The 16,005-nt window shown below is 36.7% G+C and overlaps 1 protein-coding gene and 1 long non-coding RNA gene across 2 annotated transcripts in view; one reads left to right on the forward strand and one right to left on the reverse strand.

The window, feature by feature from the left end:
* The window catches only part of LOC149554539 (receptor-like serine/threonine-protein kinase ALE2), a 54,922-nt gene that overhangs the window by 33,551 nt on the left and 5,366 nt on the right, over window positions 1–16,005 (forward strand). The window contains exons 2-3 of the mRNA XM_089828586.1: window positions 4,070–4,154; window positions 4,375–5,102. Coding sequence (XP_089684712.1) covers window positions 4,070–4,154; window positions 4,375–5,102 — 813 coding nt within the window. The remainder of the gene's footprint in view (window positions 1–4,069; window positions 4,155–4,374; window positions 5,103–16,005) is intronic.
* LOC149554540 (uncharacterized) overlaps window positions 1–16,005 on the reverse strand; it is a 35,420-nt gene that overhangs the window by 8,709 nt on the left and 10,706 nt on the right. The window lies entirely within an intron of this gene.

The following is a 16,005-nucleotide window of genomic DNA, read 5'->3' on the forward strand; positions in this document are numbered from 1 at the left end:
CATGAATATTTTCAAAGTATTTTGATGTTATAATGGAACTAAATAAAAAATAATTATATACTTAAAATTTAACACCCTATTTTTTTCTTTAATTTTATACTTAATTTGATAGAGTTGTTTGGAATTTTTTCCTTGCTGAGCTTGAACAAGAAAATGTGTCTTATGACTTTGGTAAACACAACTACTTTTTCACCATCTGGAGCACCCTTATATTTAAAGCATTAAAAATTGAGTGAGTTTTGGAGGGGGGGCTAGAAGTTTTCAGCACACAGAAAAATTTAAGGGAACTTTGTTGCGAGATGGCAACTAAGTTGCAGTGCATTTTTCTCAGATATTATATTTTCTAGATCGGATTCCTAAAGAAATGGATCTAAGTTTGTTAACCTTCTTTCTTATGGGGGACCATTTGGTTTAAAATAGCTATATTGATATTTCAGCAGCACCTGCTGAGAAATTTTTAGGTATGACCACTACATGTGACTGCTGCCACAGTCTTACCCTGACTATGGTAATTTATCATTGAGAGTAAATGCTAAGAGTTGTGTGGCTTTGCTAGGACATTATACTGAGACTGGTAATGCTGGTACATGTCTACAAGCCTATCTTGATTTTTAACAGATTCCCAATAAAAACAATAATAACTTTACTGTCAACAATTTAGATGCTATCTAGGATCTTCCCAACTTATCTATATTGACATCATCTTTTTACAGTTGGTTTATTTTCATTGACAAGAGAGGAATCATTTGCCCATGGATATCTGTAATGCTACTTAAGCAGTAGACACTAGCAACAAGCAACTACATTGTGGGATGAGAGAGCCAATGGCACATGAATATACCCTGTGAGCATGTGCTAATAAGTTACCTACTATGGTTAGTGATATTAAAAGAATTCAGTAAGTTACTTATTTTCCAGTAAGTTGGTTTCTACTGAAAGTTTTTCTTATTCTGTTTCCCCTGGCTTTAAGTATTTCCCTTAGTCAGTTGGGTGCTCATAATTTTGTTCTTACCATCAATGAATTTAGTCATCATATTCTTCATGGGGATAGCATGGGTTTTCTAAGTCCTTTATTCTCTCAATGAGATGGTTAATGAGGAGATTGGATTTTCAAAGTTTTTGCTTTTAACATGATATTTGGGGGAGGCACCACTATTTATAGGTTACAAATAGTGCTTAAGTGCCACCAGACATGATATGATTTTTGTCTGAGCGGTTACTTTTCTACCTTCATAGGTTATATCAAAGTAACGAGAATCGGAATCGTATCGGAATCGGCACGGCCGAATCGAATCGTGAATCGGGGGTGAATCGCCAGTTAATCGGCAATGAATCGGCAAATTTGAAAAACCCTTTAAATGTAGAGATTTTAACAATTTAAGACTTATTTCATGCACCCTTTATTGAATATAACTTAAACACACTATAAAATCATCAAATAAAAGTTAAAACTTAACATACATAAACATGAAACATAAAATCCATCACATGCGTAACTATGTTATCATTATGTACTAAAATGTAAATTGTAGGCTAGCTGAAGTAAATAAAAATCAAATGATCATAATGATTCAAATCATAGAATGTATGTAAGATGAAATCATAAAGATCTATAAGACATCAAATCATAAATGTATGTATAAATCTAAGATGAAGATCCATGAAAGTTTGAAATGTATGTCTATCAGTGATTCAGTATCACTATCAATATCTATACAGTGTAAACAAAATATAAAAACAAGGCAAGGTTCCAGCTCAAGCCTCTTCTTCTCTCTCACTTTCCCTCTCTTCTACTCATGCTTAACAAATAGAAGGCCCTTTAGGGTTATAACAAAGAGAAAAGGTCAAAAAGAAAGTAAAAAAACCAAGTTATTTTTTTTTAAATTTACAACTCCATACTTTTCTGTCCATAGGCGATTTCTTGCCGATTTTTTCATCCGATTCATGCGATTTTTTTGATGAATCGCCGATACTGGCGATTCATCCAAAAAAATCGGGTGTGGCGATTCCCGACTCCAAAAAAATCGCCCACCTTGAATCTTATCGCTGAATCGCCGATTCACACGATTTTCGAGCGATTCTCGTTACTATGGGTTATATTAACCAAGGATGTTTATCTCTTTTACTTCATGAGGTTTCAGTCCTAGATGCATGAGATTGCATGGGATGGACATTAATGTTACTAGGTTGAGTACCTGTTTTTTTAAGCTATCATTCACATTGAGGGTGGTTAGTTCCGATGGATTTGACTAGATTAGATACAATTGATTATTAAATACTAAATAGCGAGGGGTTTCCCAATCCTGTCCAACTTTAAGACATTTTTCTGCAATCAACTTTTCCTACAAAGTGCAAGGACTTACTTTGGGTGACAAAGGGTTTGGGTCCATTATTTTTAAGTTGAGTTAGACCACCTTTATTTTTGTGGGAGTGTTTGTTGTCTTTCTTCTCTCAGCAAGGTGGTGAATAGTGTCTTGGATTTCTAGAATTTTTTTTGCTTACTATGGGACTTACGGGAGGAACTGCCACTTATACAATGACTGAAAGGTTCCTTATCAATCTTTATTTGTTCTGACTCTTTTCATTTGTGAGGTTGCCACTCTTGGATTCAGGACATTGCTTGTGATCTCTAGTCTAGCAGGTTAATTACCCCTTTTTTCAAGCAATTGTGCATATTGTGGCGTTAAAGTGCCCTTGGATTCAACTAGGACGACACTATTGAGTCATTGACAGATCATTTGGACATGGTCTCCTCCATGTGAGGCTGCTGGGGCATCACAATTCATACTCTTATATAAAGCATTGAGTATCAGTAGTTCTCTTCACTCAGAGATTTGTTAATTTTAAATATTTGAAGAAGCTTTAAGGGAAGTGTCTTGCGTCTTTCAATAATAGTTCATTTTGATGCCCTTATGCTAGGGTACTCTTCTATGGGTATTAAGTTATTAACACATCTTGTATTCTTTGTGTGGGTTGGTTGATGCTGATGGTTTTTTCCTTCATCCATTGATGAGGACATGCAGCTGCATTGGTTTCGTTGGTGTCCTAGTCACTAGGAAAACTATTTAAAGGGATGGAATCCATCACTGAAAAACCATACCTACAGTAGTAGAACAGAATCTATAGGTATGGGTAGTCACCTCAGTGTTGATACCTATTGGGAAGTGATGAAGTCCTTGCATGAAAAACCTTTTGGTAACCATATTGACAAACAATAAAGCTGTACCTTTTCTCATTTCCCTTGCCCTTGTCACATGATGTCCATGTGCCCTTACCTCGATTTAATTTTTACTGATGTTGGGTTCTTATTTACCTGCCTCTAATTGCCCCCCTCCCACTTCATATGCTTGTTTTTTTAGGATTCTAGTTTTGTAGTCTTTAAAATTTTGAAATTCTAGGGTTGTTTACTTAGTAGTTTTTTGCTGTAATTTAATCTGTATTTGGGTTCTATATATATACTGTCCAAAAGTGATGAATGTAGTTCAATGGAAGTCATGCTCATAATTTTTTTTTTTCTAAATTTCAGTTAATTAATTTTAAAAATATTTTCTATTTTCTTTTTATACTTAATTATGTATCTGTTCAATAATTATAATATGATATAGTAATCATTCATATTTTGTGTTAAGCTTTGTTAATACTCTAGAGTCTAAATAACCCCCTGAATACCAAAATTTTGAAAAGTTTTTTCTTGTGTTTCTTAGCCTGCTACTGCACCACTCTTCTCTAGCCTTTCCCTTTATTTAGGTGCTGTTACTGTAATTTTCAGTTTGACTCTCCATTTGTTACTAGTTGAAAATGCTCCTATGCACATCTACACTGTATATTTTCGAAGGGGAAAGGCTGAGTTATACTTGTGAATATAAAGATGTGTTTTATAATAAAGATCAGGGCAAAATAAAAACATGCCAATGTATGTGGCAGCCCAGCTAGTTTTCTATCTTGTTTTTTGTTATGTCACTTGGTAAAATATAACATGATTCCTTTGAGGCGATTCCTTGTGTGTTTAACCTTGAACAACTGAACATAACTATATGCTTGATGCCTTTATTTCCTTGTTTGTTTATAGATATCATGAGAGATGCTTTTGAAGAGAACAACATTTTGCAGAATAGTCCAATAAAACAGCACAGCCAAGAAGTATTCTGCTTCAGGTAAGTTATTATATTGATTCTAAAGAAAGCGTCTACCTATTTGTTTTCTCATATTTTGTCAGTGGCAAAATAAAGTATTTAGTGACTGTTTCATCTTGACCTAATCAATAAGAAGACACGATTAGCTTTATTATGTTATCAGTGGTTTCAGTTAATTGGATATAGTTGCCAATTGATATAATTAAAATTGTTTTGGTATGTGCCTACCCCTGATACTTAGGGATGGGAATCTTGATAACTGCATTAGTTCTACCATCAGAGGTGAAAGTCAAGATGTGGACCAGCTTCTGCATGCAGAAACACTCAGTGATCAGAAGCTTTTTGATATGCCATCAAGCTCTGCATTATTGCCTACTGCTCGTGTGTTGATGGACACTTTAAGCTCATATTCACAAAGTTCAGTTTCAACATCAAATAGAAATTTGGCTTCACAACAATATCTCCGTCAGACTAATCATTTGGGACCTTCCACATCTGTTGCTGCGAGTCAGTTGACGTACACTTCTTCAGAAAGCTTGCTGCCCAAGTGGGTTCAACATTTTTTCCCATCAACAAACTTACCAGTTGATTCCATGCCTCCAGTCTCACAATCATTTCAAAACCCATCTGAAAACTTTCCAATTCCAGCAGTACCATTATCTGAAAGGGCTGTACGGAGGTTAGCATATTCTCCATCTCCTTTGATTACATCTCGTGATCGGTCGTCACAACTTCATTTAGCTGTTGTTCCTGAACAAGGGCCAACACGAAAAGTTGCATTTAGTGTGATGGACAAACCTAGCTTATTGTCAACACATCTTCCTCCAGTCGCCGTACCAATTTCAGTGTCACCTTATAATCAACGGCATCACAGACATCATTACACTTATTTAGCACCTAAACAGTTCAATGATCCATTTCCAGCATTACCTTCAGCAGCCCATTCAAAGACATTGATTAGTCCAGCTGGTATGTTTTTTCTATTTTTTGTGGTGATTTATTAATGGAAATGTCATACATTTGATTATCTTTTCATAACGTGTAACTGGCATTGAGTGAATTATTTTTTAATAAATTGTTAAGAGGTTAAATGATTCTGATCCATAATATGAATGCATCATTTAAAAGGAAATCTTCTTATATGATATATCTAAAGGGAAGTGTCTGAAATTTGAAGTTCTTGTTATTCTTTTTTTTTTGAATGCCTGCATATCATTTTCTGTGCTAGAATTGTAGTACTGCAATTGCAGACTTAAAACTAAATGGCAGCGAGATATAAATCTAATCTTGAAGTATAGTCAATAGTGAATGGCTTGTAGACTCTAGAACACTTTTATAGTAAGATGCGAACAACACTCGATTAGGAGCCTAACATAGGAAAATGTAGCTGTAGAGATGGCTTAGCCTTAGCATGCTGGCTATGGTAAATCAATGTATTTGACAAAGGAGACAAAGGCTCCTTAAGATAGATTTACAAAGACGATGTTTCTAAATGAAATAATCATGAATTGAAGATAGAAACGAAACTTCCTAAAGTAACTAAGATGATCAACAAAGAACACTACAATATATATATATATATATATGATCAACAAAGAACACTACAATATATATATATTGCAGTGTTCTTTGTTGGTCATATATATCAACAAAGGACACTACAATATATATATATATATATATATATATTGTAGTGTTCTTTGTTGATCATCTTAGTTACTTTAGGAAGTATATATATTTAGTATAACTCGACTTGCTATAGTCAAAATGATTTACAATACCAGCTATGTTTGACTATGGGCCGAGGTGTGCTCCTAATTCCCTATTTTTCTTTAGTGTCATTATGAGCCTCCCATGTTCCCTTTCTGTGCCGCTCCCTAATGCCCTGCAAGATTCATCCACAACACCATCCACTGTAATGCCCCAAAATAACCCTGAGCTGCAAAAAGGTGCCTCTAGGAATGATGTCTCCAGGCACTACTTATGTGCCGTACATTGCCTCCAAAAAGAATGGTGCCTCCAGGAACTACTTATGTGCCGTACACTGCCTCCAGGAACTTCTTATGTGCCGTACACTTCCTCTAGAAAGAATGGTGCCTTCAGGAATGATGCCTCCAGGAACTACTTATGTGCTGTACACTGCCTCTAGAAAGAATGGTGCCTCCAGGAACTTCTTATGTGCTTATTATTGCCTCGAAAAAGAATGGTGCCTCCAGGAACTACTTATGTGCCGTACGCTTCCTCTAGAAAGAATGATGCCTCCAAGATCTAGAAGTGACCGTACTCTAGTTTAGAAGCCATACAGAATGACAAGGATACTAGCCGTTCAATGGAAATAATTAAGAGTATGAAGGAATAAGAGATCGTACGGTTAGGAGTTAGTTGTATGGAAGAAGATGGGAGGCCACACGAATGGGTTTACGTGTCCAACATAGAAGGCGATTTGATTCATACACAAACACAATAGTTCTTGATAAAACACACTTGAATGCAAATAATAATAATTGCCGAAAGATATTACTTCAATTTGCCAGATCCAAGCGACGAAATACATGCAACAACGAAATAGGGTGAGGGTTGAATCCCACCGAAATTGCATGAGCCAAATAGGGAAGATCTTTCACTCCGAAAATGGCGACAATCCCAAACTCCAACAAGAATTCGCAGTACAAAGAAGAATAATCCAGAAGCATACCTACAGACTACCTACAAGCCGTGCTTAAATATCCGTCAGGAAACTTTTCGAGGGTTTACAAAGATAGCGGACGGTGACACAAACTAAAATAAAAATGGGTCCGAGATACATTAAATCAATCGGCCCGTTACAAAACTTCAATTAAATACATTTATTTTATAATGGGGACCTTACAGTCCTGTCCCAAAATTTGCTTGTCCTCAAGCAAATGCAAACCTGGTTCTGGGAAACCTTCCGTAATCAGCTCCTTCAGTTCCGAGTCAAGCACTAAGTAGATCTTCCTGTCGAAGTAAATGATGTCATCAATAACCTTGTATCTTTCATCGTGTACATAACCATCCATCAACTCACATGCAAAAGTGTTCTTGGAATACTCGGCCAATAGATGGGCTCGCCAATTATCCAAGGAATGCAGTGAGGTGTTGACTATCTTGTTTTTACTTGTATCGTCTGGGGCCAAATCTTGTTTAAAAATTGCCTCCATCTTCTTGATTGTGACTTCCTCGATCCTTTATTTGACATTCCTCTTAGCAACACCTTGTCATCCGTCTTGAATGAAAAGTCCATCGTTTTGAAACTTTGAGTGTACTGGTCAAGAGTTCCCAACCATTGGATGCCCAAAATGATATCAGTATCAGTCAAATCTATGACAAAGAAATCATTTGCCAGGGTATACTTTCCCATGGAAATTTGTAGCTATGGGATCACATGAGTGCAAGGTAACAAGGTTCCTCCTGCAACCTTAACCTCAAATCCTCTGTGCTCAACTGCGTGCAGGCCTTTACTAGTGACCAAAAATGAATTGATGAAATTGAGTGTGGCGCCACTATCAATCATGATTGGGACTTGTTTTTCGTGAAGTGTACCGCGAAGTCTGAAGATACCACCTCTAGTTGATGTAGTGAGGGTAGCAATGGAACCCCCTTTTTGTATTAAGGCATTTATTCTCTCTTGCTGGGTCATTTCTTCGTCAGTCACTGCAAGTATTTGTTATTCGTCATCATCAGGCATCACCTCAATGTAATGAATCTTTCCCTTCTCGAGGCAGCGATGACCAGGACCCCATGGTTCTTTGTACATGAAACAGAGCTTTTTCCTTCGGAGTTCTTGTCGAGAATCTTCATCAAACTGAGGTTTTTCTGAATTGGCACCTTGTCTTTGTTTTCTTGTGGGGATGGTGTTGGTGTAACTGCGTGAGTTTTGGCAAAAGATGTGGCCATGTCACGCACCACCTTAATAGCTTCGTTGAGTGTACTCGGGTTGAACCCTTTGATCCAGCCTCTCAAAGGCTCTCTCAACTCATCCATGAATAACACAATTCGACGTCTTTCAGAGATGTTTGCGACTAATACAGACAACCTTTGGAACTCAGTGACATAGTTGTCTACCGTGCCCGTTTGCTTTAGTTGAGCTAGATCTTTGAAGTTTAGCTCAAGATCCTTCCCATCTAAACGATCAATGAGTCTCTTAGTAAACTCAACGTAAGAGGTCACTTGGTCATGACTGAGAGTGACCAGTCAATGATGCCACCAATCATGGGCACTTCTTCCAGATGAAGTGCTGCAAACTTGATTGCTTCCTCTTCGGGCATTGGATTGAGTTGGAAATAGGTATCTGCCTTTAGGACCCACGACTATGCGTTAATAGCATCGTTGAGTGTACTCGGGTTGAACCCTTTGATACAACCTCTCAAAAGCTCTCTCAACCTATCCATGAATAACACAATTCGACTTCTTTCAGAGATGTTTGTGACGAATACGGAGAACCTTTGGAACTCAGTGACATAGTTGTCTACCATGCTCGTTTGCTTTAGTTGAGCTAGATCTTTGAAGTTTAGCTCATGATCCTTCCCATCGAAACAATCAATGAGTCTCTTAGTAAACTCAACATAAGAGGTCACTTGGTCGTGACCGAGAGTGACCAGTCCATGATGCCACCACTCATGCGCCACTCCTTCCAGATGAAGTGCTACGAACTTGATTGCTTCCTCTTCGGACATTGGATTGAGTTGGAAATAGGTATCTACCTTTAGGACCCATGACTATGTGGTAATGACTCCAGATCCATCAAATGGCAATAAGTTCACCTTTCCAATCTTTCTCTTGCGATCATCATTAAAACAACCACGATTTCCTCCACCAGAATATCTCATTCTTAGATCAACATAGTCTTTGTAAGATATATCTCCTTCTGTATTTGCGTCCCGCCAATCTTCCCGAAGTTTTCCTTGCATTTCCTCAAAAGTGGCCTCTCTTCCTTTGTGTAGTGCTTCCATCCTTGGAGGGAAGATGGGTATCGAGGGTCGAGAGCGAGAGGGTTGAAAGTTTGTCCTTCTGGAAACAGAATGTCGCTATGACCATTTTGTTCTCCTGTTGTCTTTCCCTCGGCCAATTTTTGTAGAGTTTCTTGCATAAGCCTTTGGGTTTCGTTGATTTGCATTTGATTTCTGTTCAACTCTCTTAAAAGATTCATGAGTTTTGTTGTAGGATCTTGATGATCTGCCGTTCTACAATAGGGTTATTTCGTCTTATCCTCCGAGTATAAACTTGCATTCACTTTCATAGGTAGGCAAGATAAAAAGCTCTAATACCACTGTAATGTTCCAAAATAACCCCGAGCTGCAAAAAGATGCCTCCAAGAATGATGTCTCCAGGAACTACTGATTTGCCGTACACTGCCTCTAGAAAGAATGGTGCCTCCAAGAATGATGCCTCTAGGAACCACTTATATGCCATACACTGCCTCCAGAAAGAATGGTGCCTCCAGGAACTACTTATGTGCCATAAACTTCCTCTAGAAAGAATGGTGCCTCTAGGAACTACTTATGTGTCGTACACTGCCTCCAGAAAGAATGGTGCCTCCAGGAATGATGCCTCTAGGATCTAGAAGTGACCGTATTCTAGTTTAGAAGCCATACAGAATGACAAGGATGGCCGTACGAAGAAGGATACTAGCCATTCAATGGAAATAATGAAGAGTATGAAGGAATAAGAGACCGTACGGTTAGGAGTTAGCTGTACGGAAGAAGATGGGAGGCTACAAGAATGGGTTTATGCATCAAACATAGAAGGCGATCTGATTCATACACAAACACAATAGTTCTTGATAAAACACACTTGAATGCGAATAATAATAATTGCTGAAAGATATTACTCCGATTTGCTAGATCCAAGCGACAAAATACATGCAACAACGGAATAGGGTGAGGGTTGAATCCCACCGAAACTGCACAAGCCAAATAGGAAAGATCTTTCACTTCCGAAATGGCGACAATCCCGAACTTCAACAGGAATTCGCAGTACAGAGAAGAATAATTCAGAATCATACTTATAGACTACCTACAAGCTGTGCTTAAATACCCATCGGAAAACTTTTTGAGGGTGTACAAAGACAGTCGACGATGACACAAACTATGGAAACAAAAATAAAAATGGGTCTGAGATACATTAAATCAATCGGCCCGTTACAAAAGTTTAATTAAATACATTTGTTTTATGACGGGGACATTACATCCACCACTACAAAAATTATTACCCAATGCTTGTTTACTATGTGAGCCCTTGAAAATATAGTAATGCTTTTGTTTTCGAATATAGCATTTTGATAATTCATACAGATCTAATTTTTGCAGTAAAATGGAAGTGCATAACAAGACTATCATTCTCAACATAAACAAGCAATTTCATTTTTTCAAGGATGTTAGGCCTTCTCATACAATTGTTTGTCCATCCACACCTAAGTTGGCTAGCTCATCCACCCGGGAATTACCCTCTCTATAAATATGATTGAATGTGGTTTTCCTAAAGAATTTATAGAGGTCCAGTGCCTTCGAATGATAGCATATAATCTCTAATTCAGTAGTAATCCTTTCCTTAGAGCATTGGTTGATAATAATAGCCGAGTCCCCTTCAATTTTCAGTTTTTGAATTCCCAATTTTTCGCTAAGGGGTAGTCCCTCTACTAATGCCTCTAATTTTTCCCAATTGTTGGGCTTATCACCTATAAGTTGGGCTTTCTTGGCTATCGCCTTGCCTTCAGAATTGTGAATACAACATCTTATTCTTGCAACCCTTGAACTACCCCTCGAGGTTCCATCAAAATTCAGTTTGAACTATCCTTGTTTTGGGGGATGCCACTTGCATGCTATTCTTTCATCCTTATTTTTTGTGGTCACCAAGCCCAAGAAAGGAGGATTTTTTAGACCAATCCATTTATCTCTTATTTTATCATCCCAATGAGTCTATACTACCTACCTCCTTGACTTGACCCATAATTCTGCTGTTTGTAACTTCTATAATAGTTGCCTCCATCTTGTTGATTAGTTTGGCTGACATCCATTTCTTGTCTTGAAAATCATTCTATTATGTTCCTTCCAGAGTTGCCATAGAACCAATGAGAGGGTTGTGATCCACAACCCCTCATGTATGCTCTCCTTTCTAGTATAGTCTGAGGAAAGCCTGACGATCACCGTAGATGATTACTTAGCCATTTTCAACAAAAGTTCGAGTATTAATAATTTAAGAACAATTGATCTATATTTTTCTCACATGTTTCACAAAGTGGGCATCTACTTGGCCTTGCGTGACTCATCTTAAATTTTTTTGTCGCTAGAGCTTTTCTATGTAGGATAAGCCATGCAAAGATTCCTACCTTGGGTACGTAGTATTTATCCTAGCATAATTTTAGTGGAAGGTTTGTCTTTGGCCTTAAGTGGTTTCTAACTAAAAGTTCATATCCATTTTTTGCATTGTACTCCCTGCTTTTGTAGCCATCCCAAACCAAACGGTCCTTGCCTTGAGAATTTTACTTAATAATTCTCTTTCTGTCACTTGGATAGCTAAATGTTCCATGTTCTTCCATTTCCTACCTTGTACCCCCTCTGCTACCTTAATGTAGTCTTTTACCTTACAACCCCACCATGCCTCCAACTTGTTTTTCGATTTTTCACAATTATGTAACATGTCAAAGGCACTATATCCTCCTCAAGAATCTAACCAAAATAGGCCTTCCTCTCCTTTGCCTAGATTTCACGTAAGATTTTCCAAGATTGTACTCCTGCAATCTAGCACAAAGTTCTGTATTCTTGACCCTCTAGGGGTGACTTTTGTGTAAAAATGCTCATTGGATCTATGTTGTTTAAGTATTTATGAATGAGAATCTTACCCCATTTAAGATGTGAGTTTTTAAACAATCTCCATACCAATTTAGTCCCTAAGCCTTTCCCTGATCTCTAATATTTTTTATACATGCTCTACCTTCTTCGTTTGGTCTACAAACTTTATTAGATGACATCAAGGAGAGTTTTCCCTTTTCTCTAGTGCCTTGCCAAAAGAAAGTTCGAAGGTGTCTGTCTAGATATTCCCTTTTTGTGGTTGGTAGGTCAATACAGGATAGATGGTACATAGTTGGAAAACTTGGACTCGGCAACAACTTGCCAAGCCCCCCAAAAGTTTAATCGGAAAAAACTCGGCCATTTAAAAAAAAACCCGAAAAACTCGGGAACCTAAAAAAATTGCTGAAATTTAATTAAAAATACATTTTTTTGCAAAATTTAATGAGAAAATGCATCTAATAAGTTAATTAACGAGAACACAAAAGAAACAAGCAGATTTTAGATATATATAAATGCATAGTGGGTACAAAATCACATTCTCATGCGGAATGCTGATGGTGGAAAGCATAATAGTAAATAGTTTGTGTCAAACTAGAAGTAAATACCTCATTACAATCACATCTTCCTCTTCTCAGCTCTATTTTACATAATATATATAGGCTTTTTGCCTTTTATTTTTAACAAAAAAAATTAAATTCAAAATAATAATTAAAAAAAAAGAATTATTTTGAAAAACTTGCCGATTTATTGCAAAAACTCTGCGATTTTTTCACAAAAACTCCGCAAATTTTTCTCTAGTTGAATTGCGATTAAAATGGGGAAAAACTCGCTAGTCCCCAAAACTCGGTGATTAGTAGAAACTTGCCGATTATGCCAACTATGAGCTAGTAAATTTGCACCCTACCTCCAAGGGTAGACCAAGATATTTGCAAGGAAGGATACCCCTCTTGAAGTTTAAGATTTAACAAATTTCTTTTTTTTGTAGTTATTGACGTGTTAAAGAAAAAAATCTTTACTTTTTTGGGCCAATCTCTTGTGTCAAAGCTCTTATGAAAAGGTTTAGTCCTGACTAGAATGCTTTAGCTTCTTCTCTGGTACTTTGCAGATATAGCATAGTGTCATCCACAAACTGTTGATGGGTTATTGGGTCCAAACTACTAGTAATACTGATTCCCTTCTCTTTCCTTTGCAATTGATCCACCCAAGGCCTCAACCATAATTATAAAGAAGGGGGAGATAGGATCACCTTGTTTTAGGCCCCTTGATATGCCAAAGAAGCCCCTTAAGGTTCCATTAACTAGAAAATAAATCTTTGGGGTTGAAATGCACTCAAAGATGATGTTAAACCATTGTTTAGTGAAACCGAAGGCTTCTGAGCTTTTGCCAAGGAATCTCCAATCTACCTTGTCATAGGCTTTCTTTATGTCCAATTTGATAAGCATGTTGGGCTCCAAGTTTTGTTGTATTGAGTGTATAGTCTCTTGAACTATTATTACTACAATATTTTAATATCTTGCTTTAATGGTCATTGTACTAATTACCCTACAAAAGTCACTACCCTACAAAAGTCATATTCTATACGTCTTTTGGTTTGAATGCATAGAAGATTGCCCTCTTCTTTTCAAAATGCTCTGCAAAAAGAGCTTGTTGCCGAGACCCTCCCTAATTCTTTGATTTTTAAAAAAATAACCAAGACAATCAAAATCCATCCAACTCGATGTTGGAAAAACAAAATTGTCCTTCCTTGAAGCTAGAGATACTGAGAACAACTTTTGAAATTGAAACTACAATTTTGAGAAAATTGTCAAACCCTTTTTGCATATGAGCACTTTGACCCAAAAATTGACAAGAAATCATAATTTTTGTGGAAACCAACAAAAACCTTCAATGATATTTTTGGGAGAAAATAAAAAAACCTAAGACCAATCACACACATTATTCGTGAATTTATTTTTCCTAGAAATGATTTGAGGATGAACTTGAAAAAACCAAACATAATAGTTGAGGAGAAAAAAGTAAGCAAAATCAAACATGATAAAGGAGAAAAGCAAAATCAAACATGATAAAGGAGAAAATCGATCAAAACTCAAACATGTTTTTTTGAGGAAAATTGTGAAAACTCATAAACTAAAATATCAAGGAGAAATTGACAATTTTTTGAGACAGATTACAAAACTTTGTTTTTGAGGAAAAACCATAAAACCCTTGTACCAAAAAATTATAAAATCTAACTATACCTTTTAAGGAAAAAATATATTAAAACCATCCATTTGTTATAAAGAAAACAAAAAACAATATTTTTTGGAGAATTATTAAAACACAACCACTAAGTTTTTATGGAGAAAAAAAAAAAGAACTACTAATTTTTTATGGAAAAAATGTAGAAAACCCAAATATAAATTTTAAAGGGAAAATAAATATGAAAACCCAAATTGAAACATTTCTATGTGCCGGAACAAACAAGCAGATTGCATGCCCAAGTCGCTTTCTTGTAGGGAGATGAAGATGTCACAAGTTGAAATCTGAAGAAATCACTTTCTTCGAGCCAAAAACATGGAACTACTGTGTTGTTATGTGGAGCCTAATCAGATGTAGAGGTTAATTTTTTTCCCTACTTCATTCAAAGCAGTTTTCCCCTAGATTAGTCTACGGGGTTTGGAAGTAGCACCCCTTGCGGGGTCCTAGGGCATAAAGTAAATGGCTTTATTATTGTAAAAGGCGTCGAGAGCTATTTTTTCTATTGGATGACTCATTCTAGCCCTAATTTTGTAAGCAGTAAAAAACTTGTATGAAATGGCTTAGGGCTAGGGATTTCATAACATACTATGAGATAGTAGCTTCTTTCGGTGGTATTGAGTCGCAAGGGATTGCCTATTGTAACTAGGTTGTAATCATCGGATAATAATAATATAGGACACTTTGTTGGTGGACGTAGCTTAGGGATTGGGTGAACCACGTTAAATCTTTGTGTCTTGTGTTCTCTTTTGTGTGCTTCATTACTTTTCTGATATTGGTTTTTATATTTGTGTGTAATTGTTATTTCTGCCTCTTTAATCCTAACATACTATTGCCTATTTGCAAAAAATAGGATTGATGTAGCCTCACAACCTTCAAGCAGATGTGAGCACAAAAAATGCACAAATAGAGCTGTCATGGGTCCAAAAAGATGGGCTCCAACAAGTGCGGAACAGAATACCAATATTGTCGTTTGTAGAACTACTGCAATTTAAAATTTACTTAAAACAACACTCAACAAAAATGATGCTCGGGCCAAAAATGACAATGAATGCACAAAAGTCGCACGGATAAGGGTCTCAAAATATAGATGCAAGAGTTCCCATAAACTAATGACTGGAAAAGCATGAACAAAATAACAAGCGTGGATAATAGTAACCCTAGGTTGGGATCTGCCAATTGACAAACCTCACATGAATTATAGAATCTCACACAAATTATAGAACCATCACATGAATTATTGGGTTGAAAAAAAACTCCCAAAATATTGGGCACTTTTGTGAGGGAGTCATATGCAAAACGCCACTTGCTCTGATACCTTATTATGGTAAATAGATTTATTAAACGACGGGGACAAAGACCCTTAAATAGATTTACAAAGATGATGTTTCTAAATGAAATGATCATGAACTTGTTGATGTGATGTGCTTTTTACGATCACATTAATAGTAGAATAAAATATTTATGTACCTTATCCTCTCTTGATCAAAATTTCGCGTATGCTAGAGGTTTCTTCTAGGTTGGATAAGCTTAATGGTTAATGTGATATTGCTGGTATGATGAATGGCTCACGTAGTATTCCTCAAGTCGACTTCAAACAATACTGGCCATGGGAGCTTTCAAATGATATTGCAATGAATGTACTTTTTAGGTTTCTCGCAGTATACAAAAAGTAAATGAGGGTAGGGTTGAGAAATTCTATTCTAATCCTATAAGCTTGAAGGACAAATACTGCTACAGTGAAATCTACCAAACTCCACTTCACCAAATCCAACAACTACACAAGGTGCAATCTTCAAGGGTTGTGTAAATAATTTTCATATCCCAGT

Source organism: Cupressus sempervirens, chromosome 5, assembly GCF_028749045.1.
Source record: "Cupressus sempervirens isolate cs-2001-9-10 chromosome 5, ASM2874904v1, whole genome shotgun sequence".
NCBI classification, from domain to species: Eukaryota; Viridiplantae; Streptophyta; class Pinopsida; order Cupressales; family Cupressaceae; genus Cupressus; species Cupressus sempervirens.